Genomic DNA, 16074 nt, shown 5'->3' on the forward strand with positions numbered 1-16074 from the left:
TGGCCCTGCGATGAGGTGGCGACTTGTCCAGGGTGTACCCTGCCTTCCGCCCGATTGTAGCTGAGATAGGCGCCAGCGCCCCCCGCGACCCCAAAAAAGGGAACAAGCGGTAGAAAATGGATGGATGTATATATATATATATATATGTATATATATATATATATATATATATATATATATATATATATATGCATACATACTGTAATAACTTGGAGTAAATAATGAAGATTAAAAAGCAATTATAAAAAAAATAAAATTAACTAATGGTGACATTTGTCATATAAAATTCTGACGTTTATCACTATATTGCCATTTTTTTTGTTGTTCCTGTAAAATAGTGAATTTTTTTTTAGTAAAATTATGACTTTTGTCATAATTTTGACCAGTAAGATACCGATTATTTTTATAATATTGTCAAAATGTCAAAATTTTCTTACAAAATTGAACTTTTGTCAAGTAAAATTACGACTCTTTTCATACAATTGCCAAAATGTTAAGCTTTCTTTTGTAAAATTGCGACTGTCATTGAGTAAAATTCCAACTTTTATTATCTTATTGCACAAATGTTCTGTTTTTCTTGTACAATTTGGACTTGCGTTTACTAAAATGACGACTTTTATTATAGTACCGCCGAAATTCTAAGTTTTTCTTGTGAAATCGTGACCTTTTTTTTGTGAAATTCCAACTCTGCATAGTATGTATGTATTATTAATGATGTAAATACAAATTTGTATATATCTAGAAAGGGTGGTCTTAAAGAGGTAGTCATTTTTCGGAGATCTCAAAAACAAGACTGTGTGTGAGTGTGAGTGTGCGTGTGTGTGTGTGTGTGTGTGTGTGTGTGTGTACACTGCATGAATACACGTGTAGAACTACTCCAACTGTGTGTTCCAGCATGAACATTGTTAAGTGGTCATCCCAGGGAATGCTGCGACTCACCCAGGAGGCCATGAACGAGCTCTTCCAGCCCACCATCTCCAACATTGTCCGACACATCGGTGAGGTCCTGCCCCATGCCATCTGTTCGGCATGATGCTTTTCTCGGTGACTGTGAGACATAGAAGAGGTAGGGCAGGCCAAGTCAACTGGGAAACCTGGGGGCCAAATCAAGCTGGGGATATGACACTAAACGAGTTATGCCACGAGTTCAGTTCAAAACCTGGGAGACAAAAATTTTTGCAAAAAACACTTGACTGCTCCTTTCTATAGAACAGTGTGTCTTTACCATAGGGCCCATTGGTTGGTCGGGGGCGCCCCCTAGTGGGCTGCCAAAAAATATCTGTTTCTCAGCTGTGGTTTGTATGGGCTGTTGTAATACACGTTTCCATCACTTGTGGCAGTGTAGGACAATATCAAACTAACAGAAGAAGTCTGGAGCTAAACTTATAGAGAAGTTTCTTAAGCGCAAAAATTATGACTTAATTAAGAATGTTGTATTTTAATTTGTACTTAAATTTAATTGACAGTTCATTAAAGAAACACATCTATTGTTATTTATTTCTGAGTTAGAATTAATTTACAAACCGCGTTTCCATATGAGTTGGGAAATTGTGTTAGATGTAAATGTAAACGGAATACAATGATTTGCAAATCCTTTTCAACCCATATTCAATTGAATGCACTACAAAGACAACATATTTGATGTTCAAACTCATAAACTTTGTTTTTTGCAAATAATAATAAACTTAAATTTCATGGCTGCAACACATGCCAAAGTAGTTGGGAAAGGGCATGTTCACCACTGTGTTACATCACCTTTTCTTTTAACAACACTCAATAAACGTTTGGGAACTGAGGAAACTAATTGTTGAAGCTTTGAAAGTGGAATTCTTTCCCATTCTTGTTTTATGTAGACCTTCAGTCGTTCAACAGTCCGGGGTCTCCGCTGTCGTAGTTTACGCTTCATAATGCGCCACACATTTTCAATGGGAGACAGGTCTGGACTGCAGGCGGGCCAGGAAAGTACCCGCACTCTTTTTTTACGAAGCCACGCTGTTGTAACACGTGCTGAATGTGGCTTGGCATTGTTTTGCTGAAATAAGCAGGGGCGTCCATGAAAAAGACGGCGCTTGGATGGCAGCATATGTTGTTCCAAAACCTGTATGTACCTTTCAGCATTAATGGTGCCTTCACAGATGTGTAAGTTACCCATGCCTTGGGCACTAATGCACTCCCATACCATCACAGATGCTGGCTTTTGAACTTTGTGCATATGACAATCCGGATGGTTCTTTTCCTCTTTGGTCCGGAGGACACGACGTCCAGTTTAAAAAAAAAATTGAAATGTGGACTCGTCAGACCACAGAACACTTTTCCACTTTGCATCAGTCCATATTTGATGATCTCGGGCCCAGAGAAGCTGGCGGCGTTTCTGGATGTTGTTGATAAATGGCTTTCGCTTTGTATAGTAGAGCTTTAACTTGCACTTACAGATGTAGCGACGAACTGTATTTAGTGACAGAGGTTTTCTGAAGTGTTCCTGAGACCATGTGGTGATATCATTTAGAGATTGATGTCAGTTTTTGATACAGTGCCGTCTGAGGGATCGAAGGTTACGGTCATTCAATGTTGGTTTCCGGCCATGCCGCTTACGTGTAATGACTTCTCCAGATTCTCTGAACCTTTTGATGATATTATGGACCGTAGATGTTGAAATCCCTTAATGTCTTGCAATTTCACTTTGAGAAATGTTGTTCTTAAAATGTTTGACTATTTGCTCACGCAGTTGTGGACAAAGGGGTGTACCTCGCCCCATCCTTTCTTGTGAAAGACTGAGCATTTTTTGGGAAGCTGTTTTTATACCCAATCATGGCACCCACCTATTCCCACTTAGCCTGCACACCTGTGGGATGTTCCAAATAAGTGTTTGATGAGCATTCCTCAACTTTATCAGTATTTATTGCCACCTTTCCCAACTTCTTTGTCACATGTTGCTGGCATCAAATCCTAAAATTAATGGTTATTTGCAAAAAAAAAAAAGTTTAATTAGTTTAAACATCAAATATGTTGTCTTTGTAGCATATTTAACTGAATATGGGTTGAAAAGGATTTGCAAATCATTGCATTCCGTTTATATTTACATCTAACACAATTTCCCAACTCACATGGAAACGGGTTTGTATTTTAGCACTGCGTAATTGTATGTATATGTACTTTTCGTTATGTTTGCTGTATAATTTAATTAGTATTTATTTTTGTAATCAGCCTGACCAAATCATTGATGATAACCTTTGTCCTTAACAGACACATTCATATCCTTTGGCAAGGTTTTCCCCGTTAAACTGTAAGAAGGTTTGATATAATTATTGAATACGATTAAAATCGGCAGTAAGATTATTAATTCCGTGTTAACATTTGTAGTGAAAAAGTTGGGCCCCGAGGTCAAAAAGGTTGGTAACCCCTGGTTGAAGTGTGATCCCTGTAAACACTTTGGCAGAGTTGCATTGACGTTTTAGCCTTGCTTGAAGACATAGAACACTGGGGTCCTAACTTTGGATTTACATAACCGAGGCGTCCCTCAAGACGCCCTTTTAAGTCCTCCTCATCCATTTTTGTACACTGTAGATGAGTGATTCTCAAACTGTAGTACGGGTACCCCAAATGGTACCAAAAAGTTACTTAAGTCACTTGTGTTTGGTTTTCCTTTATTCAAACAGTGTTACTGTTCAAACTGTGTGTAATGTTATAGTGGCCAAAATTATAAAATATACTTGCTGAGTCAAACTTCTGCCTTGTTTTTAATGTATATTTGGGCCTACGTCGCTACTGTATTTTATTGTTGGTCATTTTGGTGGTACTTGGAGAGCAAGTGTTTTCTGTTTTCTTAGTAAAAATAAATGAATAAAAAAAAGTTTGAGAACCACTGCTACAGATAACCAGTAATCCAGCGAGCATATGCCAGTGACTGTAAATCGTCACATTTGCGCCTTTGTCGCCTCCTAGATGAGCTGATGTGCAAACCGGAGGTGATTGGCGTGCGTTTCCTCTTCCTGGTGGGCGGTTTCGCAGAGTCGCTCATGCTGCAGAGAGCGGTCCAAAAAGCGTTGGGCCGCACCTGTCGCATCATCATCCCCCATGATGTGGGTCTGACCATCCTGAAGGGGGCTGTGCTGTTTGGGCTGGACCCCACAGTGGTGAGGACGAAGGAGAAGAGAATAGAAAAAATTCTAAAGACAAAAAAGCGTCCCAATCTACCATAATTGGATTTAGGGAATGTATGACGGTTGTCTACATTTTTGTCAGGTGCGAGTGCGTCGATGCCCACTGACATACGGCGTTGGAGTTTTGAACCGCTTTGTGGAGGGTCGCCACCCTCGGGACAAGCTCCTCATCAAGGATGAGCGTGAGTGGTGCACCGACATCCTGGACCGCTTCGTGTCCGTGGATCAGTCGGTGGCTCTGGGCGAGGTGGTGAGGAGGAGCTACACGCCGGCTCGCCGTGGCCAAAAGAAGATCATCATCAACATCTATTGCAGCACCACGGATGATGTGACGTACATCTCTGACCTGGGGGTCAGGAAATGCGGGATGATGACTTTGGACCTGCCTGAGCAGGCATCTCCAGCGGGGGCATCAGGGCCAGCAGGAGGACAGGTGCGCAGGGAGATCAGGGCCAGCATGCAGTTTGGCGACACAGAAATCAAAGTCACAGCCATGGACGTCATCTCCAAACGCTCAGTCAAGGCTTCCATTGACTTCCTGTCTAACTGAAGGAGCAAAACACTTTCTACAAACTCTTGACACTTTCAAAAAATAATCCAAATGGAATCAAATAATTTGTAGAGTAATACAGCAAAATACTGTACATCCTGGAGTGTTTCTCGATGTCATCATACCTCATTTTATTCCAAGTCTGCATGCTCATTGCTGTTCGACCATCCATCCATCCATCCATTTTCTACCGCTTACTCCCTTTGGGGTTACGGGGGGCGCTGGTGCCTATCTCAGCTACAATCGGGCAGAAGGCGGGGTACATCCTGGACAAGTCGCCACCTCATTGCAGGGCCAACACAGACAGATAACATTCACACACTAGGGCCAATTTAGTGTTGCCAATCAACCTATCCCCAGGTGCATGTCTTTGGAGGTGTGAGGAAGCCGGAGTACCCGGAGGGAACCCACGCAGTCACGGGGACAACATGCAAACTCCACACAGAGAGATCACGAACCCAGGACTACACAAGACCTTCGTATTGTGAGGCAGACACACTAACCCATCTTCCACTGTGCTGCCCACTGTTCGACCAATCACCCTCTGCCACCAAGCTGCCCGCTGTTCAACCAATCAGTGGCAAAAAGTATTAACTACTAGAATGCATCAGCGGAGTAATATTTCATAGGCAGCCATCGCTTTCAATAGTGTTTCATTTTTGTTTGGGCTAATCAATTGCTATGATTTGCATAAATCAAAGAACTTGATTTATATTTTCCATGTTCATAATCTGTTGTTAAAGTTAAAGTACCAATAATTGTCACACACACACTAGGTGTGGCGAAATTATTCTCTGCATTTGACCCATCCCCTTGGGAGGTGAGGGGAGCAGTGGGCAAGCAGGGAGGTAACGGGCCCCATTTTTATAGTCTTTGGTATGACTTGGCCGCGATTTGAACTCACAACCTACCGATCTCAGGGCGGACACTCTGGCCACTGAGTCTGGGTGATGCTAAAAGAACACAAAAGGAGCAGGAAAGTAACTTCTTAATCTGTGCATTTATTGTTAAGATTGTTCCAATAAATATGAGAGCACTTGATGCATGTTAAGAACTTCTCCTTTCAGTGCATGTTTCCTGTGTCAAAGATGAACGTTACAGAACAGTTCCAGAGGTGGAGAGGATGATGTGCTAACATGATGGCAAAACTCAGGGTGAAAAAAGTATTCAAACATGAAATGTCAAAGAAAATGCAGTTTGCTATGTGTGGGTAACTACTTCCATCTTCAGACATCCAAATACTACATTGGGACCCCAAAGCTCCTTTTTAACTGGGTCTTAATGCGCATGGGGTCTCCCGCGGCCTCTACCTCTTCCAGCGCCGCCTGGTGGTCCATCCATACTGCTGCGTGGGTTCTTGATGGTCTCGTCGACTGACAGGATGAGGCAAGCCGCCTCTGAGGCTGCGGTCAGCGCGTTGATGCGAACAACTGACGGCTCCCACACGCTGGCGTTAAAGTTGTCTGCAATGTCCTCGTTGTTGATGTCTACGCCGTACCACATGCCGCCCTGCAGTACAACTTATCTTCAATTCCGGAGCACATTGAAAGAGGCCTGCACGGCGCCCCGATGTGGGAACAGTTCTTACCTGGGCATGTTTAGCACGCAGCTTGTTGAGGATGTTGGTGGCGTCGAAGCCGGCGTTGTCACACAGCTGACGTGGGATGATCTCCAGGGCCTTGGCGTAGGCACCAATCAAAAGCTGCTGCTTGCCTGGAATGGTTCTGGAATAATCCCTCAGGTACTTGGATAGTTCCATCTCCACAGCCCCGCCTCCTGCCACAACAGAGTCATTCTGGAACAAAGGTTTGACAGTCAGCACCCAGCTCCACACCAACTATCATTCTAAAAGTATCATTCATGTTCTCACCTTGAGGGCTCTGCGCACAATCATGATGGCGTCATGCAGCGATCGCTCCGTCTCTTCTGTGAACTGTTCTGCTCCGCCCCTCAGGATGATTGTGCACGTTGTAGTCTTGGGACATCCCTTGAAGAAGTTATACCTAAAAAACACCAAAGTTGTCACCTCTTGATGCAGGTAAGCTTTATACTTAAATGGAGTGTGTGTGTGTGTGTGTGTGTGTGTGTGTGTGTGTGTGTGTGTTCCGGTCTTCCTTTACCTTTCTCCTCCCACTTGCATCTCCTCAAAGACCTCACACAGACCAAGGACATCATCTGTCATGTTACCTACTGATGTCTGGATGGAGCCCCCACAAGCCTGCAGGTCACATTCCACAAATGAGCTGCTTTATTAGCTTCATCACATATATTCTGTTCGGACAATTAATCAAATCCTCATCGCAATTTCGAATTTGGGGAGAGAACAATTCGTGGTCCGCGGAACATGCATGCAGTTTCCTGAGCTTGTAACAACGACACGGATGAAAGCCTCAAGTCGTCTCTTAACTCATGAAGCTCGGAACAGCAGCACACTTCCCACCTTCACAATAACAGCGATGTGCACAAAATCTGTCCTGACTGCACTAACAAAATAAAGGTTTCAAAAAAAGTGCCTTACATAAGCATGATGTACTTAAAAGACTTGATAAAATTACACCAATTATGCTTGGAGTCGGCTCCCTTGGTTGCTTTGTTGGGTCTGCTCCTGTCTCTGGCCATACTCTCTCCACCCCAGCAGACGATGGTGTGGAACACCGCAGAGGCCACCACAGTGTATATGTTTCTTTTACTTTTTATTCATAGCTGTATGTAGAAGTGGCTGGTTGTATCAGCTCCGCTGCTTTAATGTCTTTCATGTCATTTGATGTTTCCCTCTTACACACATGTAAGAGGGATGTGTACTATGGCTATGAATTGTTTTTTTCCCTTGGCCTCAGTCTGGACCCCCTTTCCAGAGGCCCAGGCTTAGACCGATTTTTTTTAAATTTTATTTTAATCTTTAATTTTTCCTCCCATTCCCCCCCTTGTTTACCTGTATCTCACCTTTTTTGTAAGTGGCGCCGGAAGTCGGCAGACCCGTCAGCGATCCTGTTCTGTCTCCCTGTAATGTTTGTCTGATCTTGAATGGGATTGTGCTGAAAAATTTTAATTTTCCCAAAGGAACTCTCCTGAAGGAATAAATAAAGTACTATCTATCTATCTATTTTTTACTTAAAATATTGGTCAATATTATCTGAAGATGTACTAAGCCTATACATGTTTATTATTTAATTGAACATTTTATTAAATTGTGTTTACAACACAAAAAGCAAAAACTCAATGGTGGTAAAATACTGTAAGTGTAAAAGGTAAAAAACTGGAATTCCCCAATATTTCTTTTTACATTCCTTCACATGTAAACGCATCATTGGTAATAATATTTTACTTGTTTGTTTGTTAATGTATATCCCAGTTTTCTTTTTAAAATTATATTTTAATTTCAGTTCTGGTGGTACAATAAATACTTATGCTTTTAAATTAGTCGTGTCATTAATCGTGACTTCAGTATAAATCTAAATAATTGTGATGATTATTTTTGCCATAATTGTCCAGCCCTAAATGCTGTCTTACCATCATGGTCCTCTTCAGGTCTTCCTCTTGGACCCTTCCAGCACAAAACAAGTCTCTGTCAGCAAAGTACTGAGTAGCCACGTCTCCAATGGGTAATTTGGACAGGACCACTTTAGCTCCTGATTGGTAGATCTTCTCCAGCTTGTCGTAAAGGATGTTCCACTCTGCATTCACGATGGCTTGGTATTCCTGCGGCGAAGGACAATAAAGACTACTTCAGGCAAGGCAGGTAAGAATGAGAAAATTTTTTGGGCTCTTTGTACCTCCACAGTTTTCACTCGAACCTCAGCGTTGTCCTTCTCAGCCTTCAGCTCCAGCTCCACATTAAGCAATGCAATCTTTGGCTTCTCATAACGCTTGGGCTGCATCTCAAAGCCCGCATAAGAGAAAGTCTTTTTGAAGGCAACTCCAGAAATCAACTGAGAATCCTGGAAGGGGGTAAGAAGATGGAGGAATCAGAGTCAAATTCTGTTTTGCTTTACAGGAGTTAAAGAAAAACCCGCACCTCCAAGCCTCCTCCCTGGATTTTCTTGATGCCAATCATCTTGAGGGCCAGCAGCTCATCTAGAGACATGACAGCATCCACCACCATTTTGGAGAAAAATTCCTTTTGGCTGGCAATCAGCTTGGAGTTGAGGGCCGTGGCTGCGCACTTTTCCAAAAGCTGCCTTTGCTCCCTGAACAGATAAGTTGGGCGTCAGCGGCAGACTAAACGCGGATTTCCTGCATAATGGTTCCATCGTCGTACATTTAGTCTTGGGAATATACTCAATAAGTCAACTGAACGATAAATAAAAATAAACTCAATATCTCTGCAATTCGATAAATTGCTAGGTCGGTGGATTTGTTTTCTTTGTCTTTTGCTTTCAAACAGGTTGAAAGGGGGTTCACTCTGTGCATCGCTCTCAACACCTGAGCCTTTTTATTAAATAGCAGGATTAAATGAACAGTTATTACTCTCGTCAGTCATTCACAATCTTTGTCTCGTTGGGTGGAGGCGGGACCCCTAGTTTCTATACACAGAGCATCGCTAATGAGAATGACCACCAGGTAACAAAAATTAGGATGAAAAAGATGATTGCTAAGCCAAATGTTCGGTGTTGGAATATGTTAAACGAGCAAGACAAGCCCATTAACGAACAAACGAGCAAGAATGCCAAAATTGTTAGAAAGCGACGGCAATAAAACTGAAAAACCAAACATGTTTTTTTCCAAAAACGGAAAAACTTCCCCATCCAGATTTTAAATATTTATTGAGTACAATTTTTGCTAACGGATATTTAAATCTGATTTATTTGTATTCTTTATGATAGAAGTTCTTGAGCTTCCAAATTACAATGAAAAAAAGAGAAATTAAAGTTTGTTGCGTTTACAAGATTGCATTAAAATTATAATTACATTTGTAATTTACTTGGTCTTAAATAATGCTTACAATAATTTTAGGCCAGTGCTACCGATCTCAGGGCGGACACTAACCACAAGGCCACTAAGCAGAATCAATGTTAACATGAATAATTGGTTCCCGCCTTGACAAAATATATGCACGCACAAACACATTAAGGCTCACAACGTTACACCTTAAAGCATGTGATTGATAAAAATAAATTACCTTAAAGCTTATGATTGATAAAAATAAATCATCACGTTGATAATTGTCAAATAAGAATGAAAATGTATCACTTCTGGGTTAAGGCTTAACCCAAAAGACGTGCACACTTGTTACACGGTTTAACAGACATGCTCTGTTTTCATTCATTCACTCCTCACCATCACAAGCTCCGGAATTTACACGGAGCAATGCCCATTAATCGTTGCTTTTGGATTATTGTATTTACATGATAGTGAGAAGCCATAATCGATATCAAAATTCAATTAATTGTCCATCCCTAATTTTTATTTTTAGTGGTAGTTGATTTAAAAGGTTTGTGCCAGAGTGTTTGTTGCTGCTGTGCTGTTGCTTTCTACAAATACAACAATAAAGTACCGTATTTTCCGCACTATAAGGTGCACCTAAAAACCATACATTTTTCTCAAAAGCTGACAGTGCTCCTTATAATCCGGGGCGCCTTATATATGGACCAATATTGAGCCACAGTAAGCGGTAGAAATGGATGTATGGATGGAGGTCTCGCAACTACGGTAAGCAGCCGCCAAATTAATTTTCCCCCGTAGAAGTGCGCTTCTTCTTCTACAGCCGCCGACCTTATTTTCCCCCGTAGAAGAAATGCGCTTCTTCTTCTTCTTCTACGGCCGCCAACCTTATTTTCCCCCGTAGATGAAGTGCCCTTCTTCTTCTACTACAGCCGCCGACCATATTTTCCCCCGTAGAAGAAGCGCGCGGTGCATGCTGGGATATGACTGCGGGAGGCGTGCCGTTTCTGTATGTAAAGACCCCAAAATGGCTCCTTTTAAGAGACACGCTTACGATGCAGAAGGCGATCAGTCACACAGTATAACACGGGAATAGAGCAGCAGCGAGAGAATTTAACATTAGCAGCAGCGAGAGAATTTAACTTTAGCAGCAGCGAGAGAATTTAAAATCAACAGCAGCGACACTGACTCTTTTAATGACTTCGACGAGACGAGCCGGGCATGTTGGATGCCATATTCGCCCACCTGTTTGATTCGAACACTGAAGAAGAATTTGAGGGATTCGTGGATGAGGAATAACCTAATAAAGTGAGCTTTACATGTTTATTTTGTGTGTTGTGTGACATTATTGTTTGAGCAACGTTGAGTTATTGATATATTATTGCTTTGCACTATTTGAGTGTTACTATGTTATAATTGCACTAACGTTTGTTTTACCGTAACAGTATTAGACTGTTTTTTACATGTTTATTTATTGAATCGGTGAAAATATTAAAACGGCTGTTTATTCATTTTGGGAGTGAACGGAGTTGTCAGAACGCTGGTTTGTAATCAATTAATAAAGTTTTACTGACCTATCTGACTGTTTAGTTGACATTCCCTTTAGCGCAGCTCCATCTAAAGGATGCATAACGTAACCCCAGCCTCTACTGGCTAGGGACGGCGTGGCGCAGTGGGAGAGTGGCCGTGCGCAACCCGAGGGTCACTGGTTCAAATCCCACCTAGAACCAACCTCGTCACGTCCGTTGTGTCCTGAGCAAGACACTTCACCCTTGCTCCTGATGGGTGCTGGTTGGCGCCTTGCATGGCAGCTCCCTCCATCAGTGTGTGAATGTGTGTGAGAATGGGTAAATGTGGAAGTAGTGTCAAAGCGCTTTGAGTACCTTGAAGGTAGAAAAGCGCTATACAAGTACAACCCATTTATCATTTATTTTACTGTAGCTTCTATTCTATGCGCCTTATATATGAACAAAGTTTTATAATAGGCCATTCATTGAAGGTGCGCCTTATAGTGCGGAAAATACGGTAGTCGTTCTGCAAGACGGTCGGTCATTACGTCTCTCGTAGAAAATCAGGGGCAGCAATATGGAAAGAGACAAGAGGAAAAGAGCGCTCACTGCTTGTCGTTTTTCTTCACAGGTACAGCGATCTCCTTGATCTTGTTGACCGCCAGGCTGGTGGCTGTGCGGAATGCTCGGATGATGGTCTGAGGGTGGAGACCGTCTTCCACGTAGGGTTTTAACTGCTTCAGGAACTCTGCAGCGAGGAGAGTGACTGAAGTGGTGCCATCTCCGACCTAAATTTGAGTATGGAGGAATGATGGGACTTTTAAATCCACGTGGGAGACACCCACTTAGCTTCGCCACCGACAAATACCTCGGCGTCCTGTGACCGAGCGATGTCCACTAGGGTCTTGGCTGCAGGGTGAACCACATCCAGCAGCTTCAGGATGGTGGCTCCATCGTTTGAGATGGTGGCCTTACCTACAAGACATTTCGCTCCCTTCAATAAGAATGCTAAAAAGCACAAAGCCGTTTCCTCTCACCTCTGTTGTCCACAATCAGTTTGTCCATCCCTCTGGGTCCAAGGGTGGTCCTGACTGACTCAGAAATGACCTGACAGAGAACATTTTTTTATTCCATACTTGCACGACCACAAGTAGAGTTTATTTTCCAAACCTGGCAGGCATTGATGTTGCTGATGAGCTGAGGGATTCCCTGGGAAGAGTCTGTCCCTTCCTTCAGCAGGATAACCGGTGTGGGCTGTGGACACACAGGTTAGTGTGGAAGGATGGACAATTATATATTCACGACACACGTCAACAGCACCAGAGGCAAGGCAACCATTAAAATCCCAACATATTTATTAATTAAATGAAAAAATGTTGGGTGAAAAGACACTTTCAAATAGCCAGTCAGCTAAATTAGCTATGTCACTGTGCTGCTGATACCATTCATCCGAGACTGCCATGCACTGCAGCCAATTGTTGACTAAATTATCGTGCAAAAATGGACGTAACATGAACTATTGAAGAAGTCCACTGCAGTTTGGAATTCAACTTCAAATTAACACCGTCACTGTCATCGATGGCTAACATGCTAGTAGCATCGTATACGCCTATTGGCAGTTGTTAGCTAGTGGATGCTAACGCTATCTTGGTTAATTTAAAAGGCAAGTTCCACAAATAAGTGCTCCCCATCACGGAAAACGCAAGGCTGTTTCGTCGCAAACTACTTTAAGTGCGGTCCGACGCAAGGAAACACATAGATGGCCAAGGATTGTGTTTTATATTGGAGGCGAGGACAATAGCGCGCTCACCATCATCTTTGCAGTTCCTTCGAGAAACGTCGGACCGGCATGCAATCCCACAATGCTTTGCGGCTCAGTGCTGCGTTCAAGAGCATGCGCCAATGTAAAAAAAAAAAAATAACTGGGTCAAAATAATAGTTGTTGCCACTAGCTGATAACACGATGTTGCCTGCATTTCAATTCGAGCACTCCCATTCAAACTGATTAGTACACCACAAAAAAGGGGACTCATCAAATCTGAGAACAAATACGTTACATACATTTAAGCGGAGCTCAAATAAATGCATTCAAATTAAATTAATAGTAAATAAATAATAAACATGCATTACTCAGTCAATTGACTCAGAGTCATGTATACAGTCAGTCCATCCATCTTCTTCCGCTTATCCTTGGTCGGGTCGCGGGGGCAGCAGCCTAAGCAGGAAAGCCCAGACTTCCCTCTTCCCAGGCACTTCGTCCAGCTCTTCCCGGGGGATCCCGAGGCGTTCCCAGGCCAGCCGAGAGAAATAGTCTTCCCAACGTGTCCTGGGTCTTCCCTGTGGCCTCCTACCAGTTGGACATGCCCTAAACACCTCCCTAGGGAGGCGTTCGGGTGGCATCCTGACCAGATGCCCGAGCCACCTCATTTGGCTCCTCTCGATGAGGAGGAGCAGCGGCTTTACTTTGAGCTCCTCTCGGAAAGTATGGGCAACTAATCAACCGGCGCTGTGTTTGCGATCAAGGACGTGTGCTTCTGTGCCCGGAGGAATTGCGTCATTCTGACTTTAGTTTTCCTGAAAAAATAAAGCAAAATAGTATCTTTAATTATAGTTTTAAACTTACTCCAGCTCCCAAATTAACAATAAATCATGCTTTTATTTAATCAACATTAGGTTTTGCGGTAATATTAGCTTCACTTACCATTCAGTTACCATGAATTGATTAAACAAGTTGAAAACTTATTGAGGTGTTGCCATTTAGTGGTCAATTGTACGGAATATGTACAGTACTGTGCAATCTACTAATAAAAGTCTCAATCAATCAATCAATCAAACACGCCGCTGTATTCGTTCATGCAGTGTTTAGTGACCAGCAGGCTGAAGCACCCGACAGCACAATACATGTAGAATTTTTTTTCAGTAGATAGTAAATCTATATACACTACTTTACAAACCACACTGACTACTTTAAACTTTGTATATCCAAGTGGTATTCCCTTGGTAATTTCCTTTGACAATATATATTGAATATGCTTGTTGGAATTTACGATCAGAATCGGAATCAGAATAGTTTTTATTGCCATAATTTGAGAACGGGTTCACAAACTAGGAATTTTTCTTGGTGCAATCGTGCAACATCGAAGACATAAAAGACAGAAAAGGTAATAAGATGAGCTGTAAATGAGCTATCAGATCTTGTTCTTGTTCATGTGTCTGATGGCCGAGGGAAAAAGAACTGTTCAGGTGGCGGGAGGTGTGGATCTGGATGGACCGTAGTCTCCTACCTGAGGGGAGAGGGGAGAATAGTTTGTGTCCAGGGTGAGAAGAGTCAGCTGGTCCTGGAGGAGAACAGGTCCTGGAGGGATGGGAGCTTGGAGCCAATCACCTTCTCAGCAACACGTACCATGCGCTGCAGTCGATGCTTGTCCTGGACTGTGGCGCCGGGGAACCACACAGTGATGGAGGAGGCGAGGATGGACTCAATGATGACTGAATAAAACTGCACCAGCATCTTGGTCGGCACCTTAAGTTTCCTCAGCTGCCGCAGGAATTACATCCTGTGCTGGGCCTTCTTGATGAAGGAGCTGATGGTCGGCACCCAGTTGAGGTCTTGGGTGATGGTGGTGCCCAAGAAACGGAAGGGGTGCACAATGGAGACAGGGGTGGGAGAGTCAATCAGGGTGAGGGGGGATGGTGGGGCTGTGACTTTCCTGAAGTCCATGATCATCTCAACTGTTTTCTGGGCTTTCAGCTCCAGGTTGTTGAGGCTGCACCACGACGCCAGCCGGTCCACCTCTCTCCTGTAGGCGGACTCATTGCCATCTGAGATAAGCCCGATGAGGGTAGTGTCATCCGCAAACTTCAGCAGCTTTACCGACTGGTGACTGGAGGTGCAGCAGTTTGTATAAAGTGAGAAGAGCTAGGGGGAAAGTACACAGCCCTGAGGAGTACCAGTGTTAGTGGTTCAACTGTCCGAGATAATCTTCCCCCACCGCACGTGCCGTCTTCGGTCTGTCAGGAAGTCATAGATCCAACTGCAGAGGGAGTCGGGCACGCTGAGCTGGTAGTGCTTGTCTCGTAGCAGACCAGGGAGGATGGTGTTGAAGGCAGAGCTGAAGTCCACAAACAGGATCCTGGCGTAAGTTCCTGGGGAGTCCAGATGCTCCAGGATGAAGTGGAGGGCCAGGTTCCCTGCATCATCCACAGACCTCTTGGCTCAGTAGGCGAACGGCAGTGGGCCCAGGAGAGGGGCAGTGATGTCCTTGAGGCGTGGCAAGACCAAGCGCTCAAAGGACTTCATGACCACAGACGGCAGCGCAACCGGCCTGTAGTCATTGAGTCCTGTGATCCGTGCTTTCTTGGGCACAGAGACAATGATGGAGGTCTTAAAGCAGGACGGCAAGCGGCATAGCTCCAGAGAGGTGTTAAAAATGTCAGTAAAGACAGGAGCCAGATGATCCGCGCAGTGTCTGAGGGTGGAGGGGGAGACACCATCCGGCCAGGGGGCCTTCCGTGTGTTGATGGAGAGGGCCTTTAAAGTCCTGTGATGTTCTTGGAGTCCTGTGATGTCCTTGTAGTCCTTTAAATCCTTTAATGGAGTGCTGGCATTGGTGGGGAGGGTGATGGTCGGGGGGAGCAGAGCTTTGATGAGCTGAAGGCCGTTCATGACGACAGTAACGTATGTTGAGGCCCTGATGTTCGTATGTTTTGCTAAAATGGATTAGCCTAGCACAGGGGTCACCAACGCGTAGCCTGTAAGGACCTTATGAGTCGCCCGCTGGCCTGTTCTAAAAAATAGCTCAAATAGCAGCACTTACCAGTGAGCTGCCTCTATTTTTCAAATTGTATTTATTTACTTGCAAGCTGGTCTCGCTTTGCTCGACATTTTTTATTCTAAGAGAGACAAAACTCAAATAGAATATAAAATCCAAGAAAATATTTCAAAGACTTGGTCTTCACTTGTTTAAATAAATTC

The 16074-nt window shown here is 43.5% G+C and overlaps 2 protein-coding genes across 5 annotated transcripts in view; one reads left to right on the forward strand and one right to left on the reverse strand.

Moving 5' to 3' along the window:
• Window positions 1–5858, forward strand: part of hspa12b (heat shock protein 12B) — a 39017-nt gene extending 33159 nt beyond the window's left edge. For all 4 annotated transcript variants that reach the window (XM_061912532.1, XM_061912534.1, XM_061912533.1 and 1 more), the window contains 3 exons: window positions 895–998; window positions 3943–4133; window positions 4243–5858. In XM_061912532.1, the coding sequence (XP_061768516.1) occupies window positions 895–998; window positions 3943–4133; window positions 4243–4710 (763 nt within the window). In that variant the 3' untranslated portion in view covers window positions 4711–5858. The remainder of the gene's footprint in view (window positions 1–894; window positions 999–3942; window positions 4134–4242) is intronic.
• On the reverse strand, window positions 5692–12984 carry cct7 (chaperonin containing TCP1, subunit 7 (eta)). Its single transcript, XM_061912536.1, has 12 exons — window positions 12910–12984; window positions 12270–12353; window positions 12137–12206; window positions 11968–12074; window positions 11709–11887; window positions 8726–8897; window positions 8484–8648; window positions 8221–8409; window positions 6831–6928; window positions 6581–6713; window positions 6299–6505; window positions 5692–6219 (listed from the first exon to the last, which is right to left on the reverse strand). The coding sequence occupies exons 1-12, from the start codon at window positions 12913–12915 to the stop codon at window positions 5989–5991; spliced, it is 1641 nt and encodes a 546-aa protein (XP_061768520.1). The 5' UTR covers window positions 12916–12984; the 3' UTR covers window positions 5692–5988.
• Between the last annotated feature and the right edge of the window lie 3090 nt (window positions 12985–16074).

Source organism: Nerophis ophidion, linkage group LG10 (genome assembly GCF_033978795.1).
Source record: "Nerophis ophidion isolate RoL-2023_Sa linkage group LG10, RoL_Noph_v1.0, whole genome shotgun sequence".
Classification (NCBI taxonomy): Eukaryota; Metazoa; Chordata; class Actinopteri; order Syngnathiformes; family Syngnathidae; genus Nerophis; species Nerophis ophidion.

Excerpts from the sequence above, each read along its gene's own strand:
- cct7 (XM_061912536.1), bottom strand. Across the intron at positions 6,714-6,830 it reads ATGCAAGTGGGAGGAGAAAG|GTATAACTTCTTCAAGGGAT; the intron begins GTAAAGGAAGAC and ends GGTGTTTTTTAG. Across the intron at positions 6,506-6,580 it reads TTGTGCGCAGAGCCCTCAAG|AATGACTCTGTTGTGGCAGG; the intron begins GTGAGAACATGA and ends CCTTTGTTCCAG.